The 21,255-nt window shown below is 48.9% G+C and overlaps 1 protein-coding gene across 1 annotated transcript; it reads right to left on the minus strand.

Annotated features, from left to right (window-relative positions):
• Positions 1-3,518: 3,518 nt before the first annotated feature.
• Positions 3,519-19,900, minus strand: INO80C (INO80 complex subunit C). The gene is made up of 5 exons (XM_046024858.1): positions 19,684-19,900; positions 10,378-10,488; positions 9,196-9,307; positions 8,245-8,312; positions 3,519-3,900 (listed from the first exon to the last, which is right to left on the minus strand). The coding sequence occupies exons 1-5, from the start codon at positions 19,837-19,839 to the stop codon at positions 3,769-3,771; spliced, it is 579 nt and encodes a 192-aa protein (XP_045880814.1). The 5' UTR covers positions 19,840-19,900; the 3' UTR covers positions 3,519-3,768.
• Positions 19,901-21,255: the final 1,355 nt, after the last annotated feature.

The following is a 21,255-nucleotide window of genomic DNA, read 5'->3' on the forward strand; positions in this document are numbered from 1 at the left end:
AACATTATAAGACCATTATCACAACTAACAATATTCATAAGAGTTCCTAAGAATCATCAAATATCAAATGTCCAATTGTCTCAAAAATATTTTAAGTCTTTTTTGTTTGAATCAGTATTCAAATAAAGCCTACACATTTCTATCAGAGAGAACATTATTTTTTAAGATTTTATTTATTTATTTCACAGAGAGATCACAAGTAGGCAGAAAAGCAGGCAGAGAGAGAGAGAGGGAAGCAGACTCCCCGCTGAGCAGGGAGCCCGATGTGGGGCTCAATCCCAGGACCCTGAGATCATGACCTGAGCCGAAGGCAGAGGTTTAACTCCCTGAGCCACCCAGATGCCCCCAGAGAGAACATTATTTTATTTTATTTTTAATATTTTATTTATTTGACAGAGATCACAAGTAGGCAGAGAGGCAGGCAGAGAGAGAGAGGGAAGCAGGCTCCCCGCTGAGCAGGAAGCCCACTGTGGGGCTCGATTCCAGGACCCTGGAATCATGACCTGAGCCAAAGGCAGAGGCTTTAACCCACTGAGCCACCCAGGCACCCCTATTATTTTAAATAATAGTTATTATTTCACGCTTTTGGAAGAGGACATCACTCTCATTCTCTTCCCATGGCACCTGACCCATTTGGGCAAGTTTTTTTACTCCCTACTCGAACCGTTTCTTTTATTACCCTTTATTTTTACCAAGTTAAACACTCCCCACTGAGTTACAGGTCACTGGTAGCAGCATTCAGAGTCTGATGTCTCTTTCTAATGGCCATGGATTCAGAAATGAGAGATTTCTCACTGAAGACACTTTTGGGCCAATTATAAAATAAAATTCAAAATCCAAATGGATGTATGCTGTACCTTGGGAGATGGGAGCAAAATGGGTCCCTCTCATCCACATGAGCCCTGGAGGGCATTTGTCCGAACATTACAAGAGATTCTAATCTATGTGCAGTAAGAGATTCTTCTCCTCTTAAAGTATCAGACAGACACTGGGAAAGAGTCAAACTCCACTCAGAGCAGACCGGACTTCAGTTTGGTCTTATGAAAACAATCTGATTTCTCAGCTAATGTTTTCTTTTTTAAGGGGCTGAGTGTATCCTTTGGATACTATAGGCCAAGGCAGAATTGATAAGGTATCTGAGACAAATCAGCTGTGGACATGCCGTGAAGTCAAGTTCTCATCCAAAGTTGAGGAAGGACTCTCTGCCAGCAGAGGGGACAGCGGAGTGGTGGGGATCAGACCATTGGAAAGGGCAGTTAGGAGGACACTGGCAATGTCCAGGCAGGAGGTGATATGCTCCTGGAGTCAGGTAGGAACAAGACCAGACAGAGGGGAAGGATTAGTACAGCAGAAGGGGGGATATGAGGACGGATGGAGTGGGAAGTAAAGAGACAGGAGGGAGGAATCTCCAGTGCCAGGTTGCTGTGTGAAACAGAGTCCTACACGCACACGTGTGCACACGCACGCACGCACGCACACACACACACACACACACACACACACAGAATCCCCTTCCAAATTGCCCATGGCTCTGCAATGGGAAGAGCCAGCTGACCGGTGGCTTAGAAAACACCCCATGTGAAATATCCACTCTGTAGTCAGAGCAACAAGGGTCCTCAACTCTGGCTGCACATTAGAATCGCCTGGGGCGTTTGAAAATACTGTGGTGCCCAGGCCCCAGCTCAAGGCAGCTGAGTCAGAATCCTCGGGTACTTTTACATTTCTGCCCACCAGCACCCCCATCAGCAACAGAGGAGATGCTGATGTGCAGCCCGGGCTGAGAGGCTCTGGGCCAGGCATAGACAACAATGGCTCTTTCAGCACAAATTACCTGCCTGGACCCCTTGTTGGAAGTGTCCACAGCTTGAAGTTTAGCTTGGCTCAGCCTGGTTGCCTGTTGCTTGGACTGAACCGACTTGACCCTTGGAACTCAGCCCTCTGCGCAGAGGCGGGCAAGGAAAGCCTGGCGGGGGAACAGGAAAGAAGGGAACCAGGTGTCCGCACATGTGCTTCCCTCTGCCTGTGGTGGGTGGCGGTTCTCACACTCTGACATGTCACGTTCACAAGGGGATGTTTGTCCAATGCAGATGCCTGGGTCCTGCTACCTGCTAGGGTCTGAAGTCTAGCGTGTGGCCCAGGAATCTGCTTTTTAGTGGGTCCCGGGGAACCCTGACAGAGGGCTCTCAGCATGCATGCGCGGGCCTGAACACACCCCAGAAGGCCCGAGAAGTCTGCGGGAGCAATGGTCTGTGGGTCCCCATGAGGGATGCATACGGGCCAGGGATTCTCCTTCAGCCTGGACCCTGGCCAGGAGAGTCTGAACAGTTAGGACTGAGGTAGCGCCCAGCAGTATGTGTTAGAAACGATTACAACTTCCATTTCTAGAAATGGTTGAAGTTGGATAGTGGGGCACTATCCAACTGGGGGCCTTCATGGAAAAGCGGTGGACCTGCTCCCAGTTTTCTTTGTATAATAGGAGGTAGAAGTGAAACAGGAAGGGCCCTTGGCTCACATACTCCTTATTTCCACCAAAAGGGAAACTGGGGGATTTTCCGAGGCTGACTGTTGGCAGCAAGTGCAGGAGCAAGTGTGGGAGCCCAAGAAGCAGACTCTGGTGTCTCAAGGAACTTCGTTTTCAGGCTTGAGGCTTCCTGTACCAGAGCCTCAGATGTTCAGTGTGCATGGGCTTAAGAAAGGTTCCCCCCTCTCCTGGTCCTCCTTTAGTCCCTTTCCGTGGGAGGGGAGCCACCCTGCACTCCTCCCACCCTCACCACCGGTGACTGGGGTGACACAGGGGCTGCCAGGTTCCGGGCAGCTGCCACCTGCTCAGCGGGCTGCTCTCCCAGCTTTGTTTTTCTTTCCTCTAAGCCAGGAGAGGTTGCACGAGGGGCGTTCCCTCAGAAAGAAAAGGCCGGCACCTGGCCTCCTAATCCCCTAAAATAGAGGCAGCTCAGGCCATTGCCCTCCCTAGAGAAATACAGGAGTGGGCTCTGAAAGGCCCAGGCTGTGTCTCCGCACTCTCCCCCACTTGTCGCCTATGAGCAGGGGAAGCCAACACTGCTGTTCCCGAGCAGGCTTCGGTCAAAGGGGCAGCAGCCTATACCAGGACAAGAGCCCTTCTTGGAATAGGTGTCAGTGTTTGCACCCCACACTCCAGAAGTGGGGCTAGGGCTGCTGTTTCAGCCAGCTAAAGCAGCCATACAAAATGCCAGACTGGGCAGCTTACATAACAGAGACATATTTCTCTCTGGAGAGAGTTCTGGAGGCTGGGGAGAGGCTGGTCCGGTGCAGCAGGGAGAGTACTCTGCTCTTTCTTTGCCAGTCCCCAATTTGGACCTCCTCCAAGTATTCTGATAAAAAAAACTAATCTGCGCTAAAGTGGGAGTCACCAGGACCAGGAATAATCTAGCCTTGATGTCAGGATTCATTATAGAGCCTCGAAATGTGTTATAGGAGCGTTTATAACGTTGAAGTAAAAACTACATGGGTTAAGTTAAAAGCACAATTTTATATTTTCTTGTCAAACAACTTTACTTGAGGCAACAACTGAAATATAATTTAATTCAACAGGAAATATCACACTTGGAGGGAAAACATAGAAAAGAAAAAAAAAAAAAAACCCTGAAATTTAAGCCAAACATTCTTTCCAAGGCACAGCACTGACATTTCCAGATTGACAGCAGAATGAGTTTGTTTCCATGAAACAAAATCATGAGTCCAAAGTTTGCCTTTGAAACAGCTTTCCACCGCCTCCCCATTTCTCCAGGCTCAGGGAACGATGCTTGTGGCCTTCCTCAGGGCCAGGTAGCCAGTGACGACGTCGGAGGGCAGCCTCCGGATGTAGGAAAACTCTTCGATGGTGCTGAACCGCAGCTTGCTCTGGGGGTCCGTGTAGTTGGCCTGGGTGGGAAACCGGCACAGGGAAAGGCAGAACACTGGTGGTCATGGTGAATGTTTGAAGTCCAAGTTTATAAATTTTTTCTATTTTACCTAAAGTGAAATACCTGCATTTTGTCTAACTCTGTCACGAAGAACACAAATTGCCTACTTTGGCAACGACTTGTTAATCTTCCCAGACCTGGGAAATACTTCAGGGTAGATGGGAGGAAGAAGAGTAACCACATCAGACACCAGGACCCTTCAGAACGGTGGACACTGCAAGGGCTCTGAGCAACAGGTCCAAAATGGAATTCCTGATGATCGTCCCTCCCTGGCCCCTGCCTTCAAACTCCCACCTGCTTCCAACAGATATTTTGGCTCCGTCCCCCAAGGCAGGAACAGGGGCTGCCCAGGCACACCATCCCTCCCTGTTACACCCCTACACCCCACCTGCTCCAAGTGCTCTCTCCTGCTCTATGCCCTCCCCATGCCACTCCCAGGCTCCCTGGGCTACACCGCAGTACTGATGGGCCACCCACTCCCACCCTCCCACTGGAAGGGACCGCCACCCCACAACGGCAACCAAGGTCATTTCCACAACTTGCACTTCTGATTGCGTCTTCCCTTGGCTTGAAATCTCTCAGGAGCTCCTCTCAAGTCCTCAGCATGGCTTCTCAGACCCCGCAAGCCAGCCCGGGCCCTCCACCCTCCCAAGCCTCTTCCTCAGCCACATGTCCCCATCCTGGTTCCAACTGCCCTGGCTCTCAGTCCCTCCTGGCATTCACGCCCCACTCGCCCTTCCCTGGGGAGGGGCCACTCTGCTCCCCAGTCGGCGGCTCATCCGTCAGGCTCAGCCCCCAGGCATCTCATCAGGGAAGTCTTATCTGCTCCCCCGCTCTCCCACATCTGTCTCCTGTAGAATGCTTCTCTCTCTTGCTTTCACGTTTATTATTGGCATGACTCTGAGTAAGGTCTAGGCTGAGCGGCTCCACGGGGCAGGAAGCCCATGGTTTGCTTATCACAGCATCCCTGCTCCGAGTGCAGTGCAGAGTGCACCGTGGCCTTCAGGGAATGTTTGTGCAATGAGTGATGAATGAGTAAACGAACGAATGAACCAATGGATAATCAAGACCATCACGGAAAAGAGAACTCACTTCTCACTGACATCAAAATTCTCTTTTGGTCTGGGTTCCCCACGTGCAAAATGGAGAAAATAAACTCATTTACTGCATACCTCAAGTCACATGGCTTCTACAGACTTTGAAACAGAAAAGATGAGGGTGAGTCATTTGGAACTCCTTTAAAAAGTTATACAAGATGCCATTAAAGTCTAGACGGATAACGTCCAGTTACTGCCTTGCTGACGGCTTGTGTGTGGACCCCGCCGGGTGGCAGTGCTGTGTCACCGAGGAAGGGCAGGGCGGGGAGGCTGAAGAAGCAAGAGCGGAGGGGAACTTAGTTACAGGGTTCTCACTCTCCAAAGTCCCAATTCTGCCTCAGGGGATCTCCCTAAGGTAGTTAACATCTGCGTGACAGGAAAAGGAGATTAGTCCTCCAGATTAATTAAAACTCTCCATAAAATAAAACCTTGATCCTTTGGCTGCATCTAGATCTTGCCTTTCTGTCCCACATTTTAATGACAGTAATATTCAGGAAGGCTTCCACAGAAAAACAGCAAGAAGCCCTTCTGGAGGACTGGCCAGGAGGCAGGCAGAGGCGTGGACAGGAGGAGAGGCTCCCCTGTCGCCGCAGGGGGAGTTGGAGGGGGCAGGACCGCGCTGCTGACTTCCATCATCGGGCCCCCAGAGAAGCACCAGCTCCAGCCTGGCTCCATTTCTGCAGCCGCCTCACTCCTACCACTGAACTGCGCCGAGCTGGCCCGCCCAACTCCAGACCTCCCTGCCAAGAAGGCCGCTGAGTAAATAAGGCACGATACGGAGATGCCCTGGCACCCACAGGAAGGTCATCAACGAAAGCTTGCACAGACCAGACCTGCTCTAGTATTCTGAACAAAAGGGAGGGTGCCAAGGGACACCCCAGGGTTGACCAAGTGAGAAACTGCACTTCTCCAGTTTGCTCTCCTCTGGCTTCCAGTCCCCAGAGCCTGAACGGAACAGAGGCCCCCTTCCCGTAGGGTGGCAGTAAATGGCTATAAGGCCTCCCCTGCCGCAAGGTGACAGACAGCGCTCACTGCTCTGCCCATCTCACCCAGAGCCACGGCTCTTTCCAGAGCTTTGGAACAAGGACTGCCCACAGGTGTGACCCCACGTGGCTTTCTGCCTTGCCCAAGCACGGCGGACAGCTGTTTGGCGCGAACAGGTGTGTCCATGTAAACATGAGTGGGGCTATATTTTTTAATGACGCAACTTTAATTTACCCAAGTCAACAAATGGATATATTCTCCTCTTAAAAAAAAAAGAAAACATTATGAATAAGACTCAAGTCCTCTTTTCCAAGCATCTACCATCCAAAAGTCCCTGCCTTTCCCTGAGGAAACCACTGTCCCTGGGCACCCTTCCAGACCTTGTTTGTATCCACTCTTACATATATAAACACACCAGAGAAGTTACCCACTATTTTTTTGTGAGTGTGTGTTGGTTTTTGCTTAAGTGGTAGCATGCTGCATACGCTGCTTTGCACCTTTTAGTAAACGACACATCTAGAAGTTTATCCCTGTTGTTACAAACACATCAAGCTCACAGACTAGTATGAAATTGTCTCCACCCCCAAGCCCCGGTTGACTGACCTTATTGTGTTCCCAATATTTGGTTCATAACCCCATTTTCTCATAATTATTTCTGCACGAAACTCTGTGTACACACAACTTTCTCTAGGGAGCTGCCTGGAAGGCAAATTGCAAAGTCATAAGCTTTAGCTTTTCTGTCTCAACAGGTGCTGCCAAATGTCCTCCCAAGAATCCAGACTAATGTACTCCCACCTCAGAAGGGCCGTGTATTGAGGAGATTTGCTTCTCTTTGTTGGTGATGTTTATAATCAAACATCTTCATTTCTCCCCTGCCGGTGAGCCCTTTCCCTAATTATCAGGGAGACTGAATATCTATGGATCGTCTGTATGTCCTCCTTGTAACTGTCTTCACATCCTTCCAGCCAGTCCCGTGGGTCTGCCTTTCGATGATCTGGTAGGGTTCTTTGCAGATCCAAGCAGCCAGAGGTTTTAGGTTATGTATGACATGACAAGGCCTTGCCTGTAGCATATAGGGCCTGGAACGACGCTTCTCAAAGTGATTCTCATGCCTCCTAATGTGTGCGAGCCACCGCACTAAACAGACGAGCTGCCGAGCCGCGAGGACAAAGCGACCTTCTAAGGGACCACCCACTAGGTCTGCCCCTAAACGACGGCCTCTCCATGGAGAAATGCCCATCTGGGGCTGGAACAGAACAGCTGCTCCCACACTAGCTCTCCTGCCGTAAACAGTTATTAAAACGGGTCAAATCGATGAGGTGACTATTTTCAGACAGGAAACAAGAGATCGTGTAAGACCACAACATTGCTCGTGCAGGTGAAGTACCCTCCGAGGTTAGGAGATATGTGCCCTGAATGGACAGTAGAAGAACCCACCACGCATGCACGCACACACACACACAACACATACACATGCACACGCATGCTATGTTACAGCACCTCCACCCTCCCTGTTGTTTTTTACGACCACTGTACTTCAGGGTCTATGTCAAGAAGTCTGTAGTACGGGGCGCCTGGCTGGCTCAGTCGGCTAAGTGTCCGACTCTCAATCTCAGCTCAGGTCTTGATCTCAGGGTTGTGGGTTCAAGCCCCATGTTGAGCTCCACACTGGGCATGGAGCCTACTTTAAAAAAAAAAAAAAAAGATTTGTAGTACACGGAGGAATGTGTGCTCTGCGGAGGAGAAGCTACAACACACAACTGATTCAGAGACAATAACTAACAGTATTTTCAAAAGTATAAAAGAACTCAACTCTTTCCCAGCACAAAACGCGTATCATTGGTTTAGTCAGTTTGGCACAGAAGTTTGGAGTCATTCATTTTCATAAAAATGTAAAGCATTTAAATGATATGTATGAGTTTGAAAAAGTGAAGTGCCCCATTTTAGTTTAACTACATTTTTAAAAGTACAATCATCTCCAAAATACGAGAAATTTTTTAAATTTCAGCCATTGAAAAAGAAATTATGCTTTCTTTCATGTTATCTCATGTGTTAACAAGCAGAGGAAGCGTGTGAGCTCTTCAGCACAAACCCAGGACCTGTTGAAGTGCGCAGGCTCCCGGCAGGGTCGGGGGCGGCCCCATCAACACTTCCTTCGACAGTATTAGGAAATCTCCCTTCCAACTCAATGCTATGAGACCCAGAGATGGATTTATACTCACAAGAAGACCTGAAACATCAGAATACTTCTTAGCTGGTTTAAAGGAGGGAGGAGCATCAATACTGAAGTCTGGAGGGAAAAAAAAAAGAAAGAAGATAACTAAGCTGGCTTTAAAATATTCAGATCCCTCTCCTTCTTTCTCTGAAAGTGCTGTCTCATAATATTTCTGAAATTTTGATGCGGTGATTAAGTCCTCAGACACTTCTCTGGGGGAGTGATGCACTACGTCACAGACCAGGCACAGGCTCTGGATTGAGCTCTGCCCTGTCCCTGGGGCCCCTCTGCTCTGGCAGAACCCCCGGAAAGCTCCTCTGCCCACAGGCCACTCTCACCGTCGCAGGCTACACAGGCTGTGGGCGAAACCCAACAATCCTCAAATGGGATAGGAGCATCCGAACACTGGAGCGTCCACACCCAGACCCTGACTAGCTCACTGGTCACCCATCTGAGTCACCCCATGAAAGATGTGCGTGGGACAGGAGGTGGGGGAAACTTTGATTGTACTTTCCAGGGAGCACGAACAGAACACAGAACAGTGCTTTACACAGATGTGAAAACACCGCAGCGGAAAGCACTCACTCTAACAATGGCACAGAGCAAAACAGAGTTAGCCTTTAAGATGGTGGTTAGAAACCCTCTGAAATCTTGGGAAACCCTGTTCTGGAAACACATTTTAAGAGTAGACTCCTGCAAAGAAGTCTGTCTGACAGAAACACCAGGATTAGCACATCAGGACCAACTTCTCCAGACTGAAATGTCACAGCACCAAGCACACACCCCTGTTGCACAGAAGGGCTCGGCGCACAGCTCCGTGCACGGCATCTCCCGAGGCTGACACACCTCGCCAACCCCAGAGCTACGGGCTGCTTCCTACACTAACACAAACACGCAGGTTTGTTACAAGTTCCTACTCTGAGCATCATCGACACACAGAAGGCTCTAGATAGCTCACAGTTGGGATCGTTCAGTTGCCACGGCAATGCCCTTTCAGAGGCGAGGATCTGTTTCAGGTTCTTCCAGGTTCTGTTCTTCTTGCCGGCGACTGCGCCACCGTGGCCAGAGTGCTGGAGTGAAAGATGGGGGCAGAAGCGACAGGAATCAGCGGAGGCCATCATTTCAGGATCGGAATGACGCGTATCTCTAATGGTCACAGGCCCCTCATTCTGTCAGCTCACTTGTAGCCCGAAGGGCTGGGGTTTTTTGTTTTGTTTTGTTTTTAAGTATTACACTGTACATGTTAATCTTACTGATAAAAACACAAAGCTTTTGGATTATCAAAACCCATGAAGTAGTTGGTCATGGAGTAGAAATAAAAGAGTTTTTTTGTTGTTATTGTCCATTTTTATATGCTCATAGAAAAATCACATCCTTTATTGGGACTAACTTTAGAGAATTCACTCATGAATCCTCCATCACTTTAAAATAAATTTATTACAAAGTCAGCTTTAAACTCATGACCACATCTCTCAACTCCCTTCTGAGGGCAGGTCACTGCCTGGCAAGTCACTGGAAAACCCAAGAAAGCCTCAATCGTGGCATGGCAGCCCTCTGGAAATTTGTTTTCTTTCTTGTTCTATAAAAATGATAAAATAAAGTGGAAAAGAATACCAAAATCTGCTGCAGGCACTGGTAACACTGTATTTTTAAAACTAATGAAAAACAAACTTCTAATGATATCATCTCAATCTCTGGAATTATTACAGCTCTCAAGAATGAAAGGAAGAGGAGCCTATTCCTACTTTACAGCAACATAAGTTAGATTTACTTAAACTAACGAGGAGAACTCCTCTTTTAGTTAGTTGTTTTCAATGAAAACTTACGTAAGCCCAGTGAAAAGGGATGGTGAACAATCACGGAAATGACCCACCCTCAGAAGAGTATCCTTTAATCAGTTCCACGAGGAGCACCTAAATCCTGGGGAACCGGCCCACTGGGTGAGCAACCGGTAGGGCCCTTCTCCTGCCGCCACCCTCTAATAGCCCCTGGCAAAGAAGGTGGTGACTTGGACTGACCGAGAAAGGGCCACCAGGGCCACCCGGGCTGCTGGGCTGCTGGCCCAGCAGGATCAGAGGCTGAGGTGTGTCTGGTTTTGGTTTTGGTTTTTTTTCATTTCTAAAATACCTTAGAAGCTTACCACAAAGTTTGGATCCTTAAATGGCAATGGCTTGGCAGCTTTTTCCACAGGTCCTGTGCTGAAGTCAGAGGGCACCATCTTATTCTCGCTCATGGCTTCCATGCTGATACCCTTAAAACATAATGATGGTCTGAGGTCAGTTTTTTTTCTTGGTGAGGTCCCTAACTCTGCTCCTAACAAGACCAAAGATGACGCCACAGGGGATGTGAAGGAAGACAGTGCCCCAGAGCCCTAGCAGGTGGCCTGCAGGAGAGAAGGGCATGCCAGATTGGGAGCAACACCTGTTGTGTGGAAGCCATGGGAAGGAGAGCCAGGACCCCAGCTGCCAGGCTTCCTGGATCCCCCAGGCGCCAAGTAGGAGGGATGGTTGTCCCCCATGAGCTGGCTCACTGAACTCTGACAACTGCTGTTATCCCCAGTTTTCAGAAGAGAAAATTGAGGCTCAGGGGTATGGGTTCAAGACCACACAGTGATTACCTCTGGATTCAAACGCAGGTGGAGCCAATTCCAAAGCCCTCACCATCTCCACAACACCACAGCGTCCCTACTCCTATTGATCTTGTCATACTGTGCCTTAAAACATTGTGACAAGAAAGGCCCAGCCCCTGTAAGGGTGTCATCTGTCAGAGAACCCAGGCTACAACTCTTCTGTGCCAGCTGAGCAAGGGGATACAGGCATTCTGAAGGAGGAGAGGAGAGGAAGAGGGGGCTGGGTAGCCACAGGTTAGCCGCCTGCTGCCAGAACACCCCCAATAGCAGGCTAAACTCTTTAAAACAAAAACAAAAAAACCCTTTCAAGCTCACCATCACCAAGAAAAAACAAGCCAAAGTAAGAAATGGCTTCTGATCTTAATGCAATTTCCAGTATTCCCAAATTGCAATATTTTTAATTGATATGTAATTTACATTCAGCAAAATGCACAGATCTTAAGTGTAGGTTTCGTGAGTTTTGCCAAATCTTTACACTTATTTAATCCGTGTCCCTATGGATTACAGAACGTTTCTGTCATCCCAGAAAGTTCCCTCATTCCCTTCCTAGCCAGTGCCTCGGGGCAGTCGCTATTGTGATTTCTCCCACCCCCCTTTTGCCCCTTTTACAACTGCCCATAAAGGGAATCTGACAACATGTACTCGTGTTTGCCTTCTTTAGTGCTGCAGAGTTTTGAAGATCTCTCCGTGTTGGTCAGTAATTCGTTTCACTGTTTCTGTGTGTGTTCAGCAGAGGGGCATCCCCTGTATGGATGTACCACAATGTGTCTATCCACTCGCTGCTGATGAACACATGGGCCATTTTCAGGCTTCAGCTAGTATAAATAAGGCTGCTGTGAACACTCCGTGCCAGGCTTTGTGTGGACCTGTGTTTACACTTCTCTGGGGTAAACACCTAGGAGCAGAATGGCTGCATGACAGGGTAAGTGTATTTAACACTGAAAGAAACTGCCAACTTGTTTTCCTAAACGGTGGCCTGATTTGACACTCCCAGCAGCAGTGTATGAGCGTGCTGGATATGTGTGTGTGTGTGTGTGTGTGTGTGGTCCATCACCCCCATCCCTACCCCTGCAGTGACAGCCGTGGGGGGCGCAGGGGGCACCCACTCTGATGCGTAGTTCTCCAAATGGTCTCCTCTCAGACACCTTCCCAGAGGCTTTGCCAGTCTCTGCACGTGGGCCTGGGCGCCTCCTTGGTCCACACCACCTCTTTTGTCTGACATGCCCGTCAACTCACCCCCCCTTTCCTTCGTGCCCTTTCCATAGCCCAGCTCGATGCCAACCCTGTAAGAAGTAAGAGGCCTCCAATTTCTCAACATTTTCCCACAAGCCACAGCCACAAGTGTTCTCTCTCCTCTCGCACTCCCTCCCTCCCTCCCTCCCCCAGCCATCCTTCCCCACAGTCCTCCCTTACCTGGCACCTTCCTCAGTCTGCCCCTCAAAGGAGGGACTCTGCGGTGCACACCTTGCTCACTCCCTTCTCTCTGGCACAGTCAGTGAGGCCCTCTTAAATGCAAGCTTGAGGGGGCTCCCCTCCTCTACAGCAGGCCGGTGGGCCCCACAGAGTTTGAGATGAGAAACACATGTGGCCTCCTCTCCAGTCTTACCTTTCACTATCCCTCCTTACTGCATTTTGTATTTTCTGGTACAAAATCCAGAGTCATTTTCTATATGGCACAAATAGTTTCCAATTTTCCCATTTTCATTTATATTTTACTAAGATTATTTTCATTGGGATTAACTGATGTCAGTTTTAATTTTATAACAAAGATTAGATCTAGCATTTTGTACACAACTAACTTTTACTGCCCTTGTAATTTTTCCTTCCTGTCATGGTATTTCTGCCAGGTACATGTATCCTAGGAGGCCCAATTTGATGAGGGGAAATTTGATTTCCCCATCACATTTAATCAATAACCAACATTATCGTGTATAGTTTTAGTCAGTTGTCAATGTTATTTTGGGTTGACTAGTATCTGTTATAAATTAGATAGATGGATAGTTTGTATTTATTTCTTAGTCAAGGAAAAAACAGCAGCTTTATGAAACAGGGAACCACAGACCAGAAGGAGAGATGAGAGAGAGAAGACCAGACAAGGAAAGAGAGCATCTCCGAGCGGGTGCACACCCTGCCCCACAGTGTGGCTCAGCCTTCTGTTGCCCGCATCTAACTGGATCAGAAATAGTGTATGTGTATCCTGAGGAGGGCCATGGAAGGACCAAGGGGAGGCTAGAGCGAAGCCTGTGCTACTGGACTGAAATCAGAGGTTCGCAGTATGTACTCAAGGCTTTAACACAGCTCAGGCAGAGAAACAGAGAAACTGATACAGAGAGTATGGGGAGGGCGGGTACACACACCCCCATCTTTCCTAGCTCTCTCCACAGAGACAGCTGGAAACAACAGGCACACCTGGGCTCAGATCCCAGTTTCTAAATGTGATTCTCCAAGAACCACTGATCCTTAAAAAAGTAACTGGTTCCAGGGCTGGGGCAGAAAAGTACAGGATGAGCCTTGTGGTTCAGAAAGTAAGAAAATAGCTGTATTGGTCGGCTAGGGCTGTCCTGACAAAACACCACAGACTGGGTGGGTTAAACAACAGACACGCATTTTCTCACAGCTCTGGAAACTACAAGTCCAGATCAAGTTGTCAGCGGGGTTGGTTTCTCCTGATGCCTGGGTCCTTGGCTTGTAGATGGCTGTCTTCTTGCTGTGTCCTCACAGGGCCTCTCCTCTGTACACTCCCCTCTGTACACTCCACTCCCCTCCCCTCTCTTCCTCTCATATGGACAACAGTCCTATTGGACTAGGGCTCCACCTTTACTGACCTCCTTTAGCCTTAATTACCTCTGTAACAGCCCTATCTCCAAACACAGTAATGTTCTGAGGTGTACGGGGCAGTGAGGGGGGGCCCTAGGACTTCATATGGATCTTGAAGGGACACAATTCAGTTCACCATAGTACATAATAGCACTGAGAAAATGACGGGGGTCTATTAAAGCACACAGAAGCGGTTTGAAGAGGTTCCCACTAGCAGAGGACAATTTGAGCATCAAAATAAGTAACACTGATCCAGAACATATAAAGGATTGTTATCACTCAACAACAACAATGCAAATTCCACTGTAAAAAGAGCAAAGGATTTCAATCAACATTTCCTCTTTTATGGCCAGCAGAAAAGACGTTCGGCATCCTGGAAACCACACTGAGCTATCACGTCACACCCACGGGGATGGCCACGATTGGAGACACTGAATAATGCACCAGCAAGGGTGCAGAGCGACTGCAACCCTCACGCCTGGCTGGTGAGAAAGGAAAAGAGTGTGGGCACTTCGAAAAACAGTTGGTGTTTCCTCAAAATATTAAACAGAATTATCGTGTGATCCAATAATTTGACTCCTAATATATACCCGAGAGAATTTTTTAAAAGTCTATAAAAACACGTGCATATTCATAAACATATTTCCCATGAAAGCTAGGATGTACAAACAACCTACACGGCCATCAACTGAAGAATACACAAGTGTGGTATATCTGCACAATGGAGTGGCATTCAGCCACAGAAGGGAATAAAGTCCTAATCCATGCAACCACACGGATAAGCCTTGAAAATACTATGCTAGCTGACGGGCGCCTGGGTGGCGCAGTTGGTTAAGTGTCTGGCTCTTGTTTTCAGCTCAGGTCATGATCTCAGGGTCATGAGATCGAGCCCCTGCACTGGACTCCATGCTCAGAGCAGAGTCGACTTGAATTTCTCTCCCTTTCCTCCTGCTCCTCCTCACGCTCTCTTTCTCTCAAATAAATAAATAAGTCTTTTAAAAAAAGTAAAGAAAATATTATGGTAATTGAAAGCAGACAGAAAAGGCCACATACTCTATGATTCCACTCACATGAGGTAACTACAGCAGTCAAAGATCAGATGCGGTCACAGGCTCAGAGGAAGGGTTAATGGGAGTGACTGCTAATAGGTAGAGAGTTTCTTCTTGGGGTCGTGCAAATATTCTAAAATTAGATGGTAGGGGTGGTTACACAACTCGGAATATACTACAAACCACAGAAGCGCACATTTTAAGAGGGTGAATTTTATGAGATGTGAATTATAACTCGATAAAGCAGTTACAAACAAACGAATTTATGGATGAATGAATAAAGCTAGTCTCAAAGTATCCCCCCCCCGCAGGATTCTTTAATATGAACAGGAAAATAGTAACTTCACAATGGAGAGACCTGGCAGACACCACCTTACTAAGTGCTCAAAGCGAACGTGGTTGGTAGCAGAACACAGGCCACCATGTGCTATGATATGACGCACTGAGAAGGGGACAGCATCACTTCTGTCCTCTTGCCAAGAATGTATTACCCATATCTGATCATAGGAAATATCAGACAAGCCCAAATTCAGGAACATTCTATAAAATAAGGGACGAGTACTCTTCAAGAGCATCAGGTTGTGAAAGATAAAGACCAGAGAACTGTCCTATAGAAAAGGAAGCTAAAGACACATGATAACTCAACACAAACGCGTGATCCTGGCTCACATCCTCGGCCCAGCCAAAGACAAGAACGCCATCTGAGGTTAGGGGTCAGTGCTGGTTCAGTGTTAATCCCTAAATTTGATGGCTGTACTGTTGTCATGTAGGAGAATAACTTTGATTTTAGAAAATTCACGCTGAAATGTTTAGAGCATTTAAAAAATAAATAACAGTAGCCAAGAGAAACCTCTCCCCTGGGGTTCGCCCAGCTGCTAACCTGACAGCAAATGAGCCAGGGGCTCCACGGACCCCAAGAGGCAGGCGGGTCAGGAAGAGTGACTGCCACCTGCTCTCCCAAGAGGCTGTGGTTCAGGGGCGGAGGAGGAAGACTTGCTCACTGGCTGGAAGGCACACGAGATGAACAGGTCCAAGGAAACTGGCCAGTGTCAGAAGCAGCAAAGTGGTCTCTTCCCCAAGGAATCTAGGGATTCGTCAGGGTAGCCCTGGGACTACTCAGCGAGGACAGGCTGATGGGCATGGGCAGTGGGGAGGCTGGCCTACAGGTGGCCTCAAGTACGTGAGAGAGAGAAAAGACAGCCTAAGAACTACACAGGGAGCATCGTGTTGGAACAGAAAAGCCAGACCGCTAGGGACAGCTCCTCAGGGGAAACGGGCAGAAAAGGAGAGGTTTCCCAGGGCCACACACATTTAAGTTGCAACTTCACTGTTGCAGTTTTTTATAAAGAAAATGACTGCTTATGTAATGTTCCCATCTGGGAGAAAATAAGCAAACGGAAATGCTAACAACGCAAGGGGAAGATCCCAGAGGGGGATGGGGAAGCAGGCTTCCAGGCCCAACAGCACGTAGGGAATGTGCCCCACTGGCAGCCACCATCCTCAAATGACAGTCTCAGCTTTTCTTCCTGTGCAGGAAGACCAGAGAGACTGCACCTCTCCCTTTCTCCGGAGGCCACGTCCCTGATGCCTAGTGGGTAAGCTCCCAGTGCTGTGTGCACAGTGAAATCCTGGGAAGGAATCCGGGTGCTCTTTGATGTAGGCTGTTCCCAGGCCCCAGCAAGAGATGGGAGAACGCTCACAGGCAGCAAGGCCCCGCGGAGACCGGGGAGGCGGCGCTGCCCCAGAGGCCACCGAGAGAAGCAGGTACCCCAGCCAGTGTGTGTGGGCGGGGAGGTCTGGGCCCCTGCCAGGGGAGAGGACGCGCTGTCAGACAGGTGCATCGGCTGGGAGGAAGGGGAAGGTGTGGGAGAGAGTGCCAGAATCTGCACCGCCACTCTGGGCAGCGTGCCAGAGAAGAGGCAGCAAGGGGACAGAGAGGATGTGCTCCAGCACCGAGATTCAAAGAGGACCCCTCCTGCTTATTTGGTCCCTCCATCCTCTGTCCTTCCCCCGTCAGCAGGGCCGGTGAGGAGCCACGCTTGCTGAAGAAGGGGCAGAGAAAGGAAGCCATCCCAACAAGAACTGAGCCCCATCATTCCAGAGCTGCATCCTGCCTGTGAAACAGTGAGGACTCTCTTTCCTCTCAGACCAGGATCTTGTTGTGCCATTCCTTCCTCCTGAACCCCACCCTGCAAGATACCGCACCCTGGGCTTCAGCCATGCTGAGACTCTGCTGCCTATTAGCGACGGGATGAGAGGGAGTGGCCCTCAGTGAAAGGGAGGATCGAGTCTGTGAGGCTGGAACACACCAAGAAAATAAAATTGTAAATGACGTACAGTTTCCACATTACTAAGCCACTGTTAACATTAAGAGACTTTCTGAGATGAACCAGCCCATCGCCAAGACACGAATAACCTATGAAGAGGAGAGAAGTAATGCTTAGCATTCAGGGCTGTCCCCTCTTTGCAGCTGGAGAAGAGACGACACAAGTCCCACGGAGGAGAAACCTGGCCCTATCAAAGCAGCCCGGGCCTGCCTCTAACAGAGAATGCAGTCAGCAAGACCTCCACTCACCAAATAGCTTCGCGTCTCCAGACGGCAACCTGCACAACTGACTCAGACGTGAGGACAGTGGGGTCACAAAGAAGGGAGACAAATGCCCTTTGTCTCATCACTGGAAAACCGAATGCCCAGTTACATCAATCTAACAGTATTCTAGAATAAAGTCGCTGAGCCTGATCTAGAACTGCAGTGTTGTAGTTGTAGGGTGACTTAAGATAGAATTGTGAGAAGCAACCTAAATATTTGATAAAGTCAATTAAATGTGAGCACTCAATTTCTTGGGAAGCCTGTCAACATAGGGAGATCCGTGAAATGACGCTGAGTGAAAAGCAGGCGCACAATGTTATGCATCGAGGACAGTAATGAAAACTATCTCCACGTAGAAAAGACAAATCATAACAGTTGTCAGGAGAGAAGTGGATGATTCTTTTTTTTTTTTAAAGATTTTATTTCTTTATGTGACAGATAGAGATTACAAGTAGGCAGAGAGGCAGGCAGAGAGAGAGGGGGGAAGCAGGCTCCCTGCAGAGCAGAGAGCCCGATGCGGGGCTCGATTCCAGGACCCTGGGATCATGACCTGAGCCCAAAGGCAGAGGCTTTAACCCACTGAGCCACCCAGCGCCCCGAAGTGGATGATTCTTATCCACTTCTTATGTCCATTTTAAAAATAGAAAAAAGGTGGGAGCACCTGGGTGGCTCAGTTGGTTGAGTCAGACTCTTGATTTCAGCTCAGGTCACCAGGGTCATGAGAATGAGCCCCCCCATCAGCTGTGCGCTCAGAGGGGAGTCAGCCTGAGATTCTTTCCCTCTGCCCCTCCCCCACTCTCTCTCTCAAAAGAAATAATTTAAAAAAAAATAGTAAAAAGGAACTTCTAAAACTAACATTATCATGATATTTTTTAAAAACCTAGGGTAAGGGCACCTGGGTAGCTCAATCGATTAAGAATCTGACTCTTGATTTTGCCTCAGGTCCTGATCCCGGGGTCCTGGTACCGAGTCCTGCATCCCACCCTGCACTCGTTCTCTCTCTCTCTCTCCTTCTGCCCCTCCCACTTGTGTGTGCTCTCTCTCTCTCTCTCAAATAAATCTTTCAAAACAAAACACAGAGGTTTATTTTAAGAATTAAATGACATAAGGGTGGGACGCCTGGGAGGCTCAGTGCTTTAAGCCTCTGCCTTCTGCAGGGGTCATGATCCCAAGGTTCTTCCATCAAGCCCCGCCTAGGGCTCCCTGCTTAGCAGGGAGTCTGCCTCTCCCTTTTCTTCTGCCCCTCCCACTCGTGCTCTCCCAGTCTCTCGCTGACAAATAAATAAAATCTTAAAAATAAATAATGAATGGAGGCGCCTAGGTGGCTCAGTGGGTTTGGCTCAGGTCATGATCTCAGGGTCCTGGGATCAAGCCCCACATTGGGTTCTCTGCTCAGCGAGGAGCCTGCTTCTCCCTCTCTCTCTGCCTGCCTCTCTGCCTACTTGAGATCTCTGTCAAATACATTTTTTTAAAAAATGAAAAATAAATAATAAATGAGAAAGGGGTACCGGGTTGGCTCCTTCATTGGGGCTTGTGACTCTAGATCTTGGGGTTGTAAGTTCGAGCCCCATGTTGGATATATAGAGTACTTAAATCTCTCTCTCTCTCTCTCTTTTTTTTTAATAATTAAAGGAGATAGCATTTAGAAAGTGCTTAGAGCAGTGTTCTCTAACTGCGTGAAATAAAATGCAGGAGCCAAGAGAAACACTAATCTAACCAAATCACTCCTCTGCAGAAAATCTTTTGCTGGAATTGTGGAGCCTAGATTATCCAGATGCCATGAGATCTGTGCCAGGTACTGTGCTCAGTGCCTTCCCACCATGATCTCATGCAATCCTTTTACCAACTCTATGGAGTAAGACCAAACCACTTTGGGACGGGGAAACCGAGTGTCCACAAAGTACTTTTCTGAGAATAAGGGACGCCATCGGTATCAATACGTCTTGGAACTTCTCCATTTCAGGGCATTAGGGCGCTCTGCACCTCACGGACACAAGTACACATCTGCAGAAAGGACCAACGTGAGACAGGCGGACTTGTGCTTGACTGAAACTCACAGTAAAGTCCTGAGCCTCAACCTAAACGCGACGGGAAGGAACGATCGATCACTGCACTAAGTCGGTGATAACATCCCCACCCTCTCCCGCTCTCAAGGACAATGCAAGGCGGATGGTGCCTGAACCGAAGCCCACTCGTCCACACTTAAGAAAAAAGTCCCATTTGCGCCAGCGATTCGTACCCACCCCAGGCCGGACTTCAAGGCCCCGCACCCTCGCCCTGCCCCGCCCTGCCCCGCGCACGCGCCCTCGCTCCGCCCCGCCCTGCCCCGCGCACGCGCAGATTAGACGAGCCGAAGCATACCTGCGTAAAGCCGGCGGCGGACACTTTTTTCTTTTTACTGGCGCTGTAACCGCCAGCGCTGCTGCCGTTGTGGGAAGGACTGGCTGGCCTCTTCTTGCTGTTCCGGGCTATCCCCGGGGTGGAAGTGGTGGCCACAATTGGGATTTGAGCCGCCATTCCTACCCTGAGTCTTCCTCCTCCCCCGCCCCCACTTTCTCGGTACAGGCTTTGGAACTTCCGGCTCGCCCTTACTTCCGCCTTCAGGCGCGAAAATCCGGCCTGGATTCCCAGCGCGTTCGCGGACTTCTTTCGGCCAATTCTAAAAGGCGGAGGTTGGAGCACCCCAATCCGCGGAGGCCGGAGGGTGTCAGCCAGGCTGTGTCTCGCTGTCAGCCTGGGCACGTGCTGGGAAATCCGCCGTGGTTGAGGAACAGAACATCTCATGACCTTTTTTCAAACACTGGGTTCTTTTAAAAATCAATAACCGTGTTGTCGTTCTCACATTAAGTCGGAAAACTGATCACTTTTAATGTCTGAGTTAAGTTAGTGGTGTTCTGAGTGAGTTGAACAGACTGTCAAGTGCTGACTCTCCCCTTGGTCGCTGCCTTCGCGTGCGGAACAAGTTTGTGTATATTGGCTGGGAGTCCAAATGGGCTTGAAGAGTGGTTCTTAACCTTTTAGGAGTCCCAGACCCCTGGGAGCATGTAAGCCCCGCCCCTGCCCCCACCAAATATATGCCGGTATAGACAGAATTTCACGTGTGGATTTCGGGGAATTCACAGATCTGCTAAAACCTAATTACGAACTTCGATGGGACACTGTCTCCCGCCACCCCTTGTTATGTGCCATACACTGCGTGGATTGTAAATTGGTTAATGTCTTTTTTGGCCCGTGTTAGAATGTAAGTTCCTTGAGGGGAAGGCCCGTAATGTTCTGTTCACTTACCTTTTCTGGGTGATACTACCTTGCAAATCTTCGGAACAAATTTTTGTTTGGTTCTTAATGAAATAATTCATAAATGAGCAAGTCCCCTGCCGTAACTGCTTGAAGCTACTGTGTTCTAAAACAGGAACGGTGCCTGTATGAATCTGGATGTGTGAAGGAAACCGGCTGCAGAAAGACTTAGAGGTGAGAGAGAATAGATAGGGAAACTAGCAGTAATGTTACATCTTTTCTCCTTTGGAGAAAGGAATGACCAACCAGTGTTGAAATGTCCTCTCCCATGCCCCAGTAGCCACTCAATCTTCATCTAAATAGAGTCTTCTGGGCGCCTGGGTGGCTCAGTGGGTTAAAGCCTCTGCCTTCGGCTCAGGTCATGATCCCGGAGTCTGCGCATCGAGCCCCACATCAAGCCCTGCATCGGGCTCTCCCATCCCTCCAGTCACCCTTAGTGGTTCCTGGTGGCCTCATTGACAATACAGATATGCATATTGAGATCATGCCTTCTACTTGAACCCTTTCAGTGGCTTCTTGTGTCTCCTAGAATGAAGTCCAGTGTCCATAATATGGTTCCAGGTCTTCGGAGACCCGCCCATCCATCTCTCCAGCCCTGCCTCTGGCCCAGCACTCCGTATTCCAGTTCAGTGTTCACTT

The sequence above is a fragment of the Meles meles genome, chromosome 12, assembly GCF_922984935.1.
Source record: "Meles meles chromosome 12, mMelMel3.1 paternal haplotype, whole genome shotgun sequence".
NCBI classification, from domain to species: domain Eukaryota; kingdom Metazoa; phylum Chordata; class Mammalia; order Carnivora; family Mustelidae; genus Meles; species Meles meles.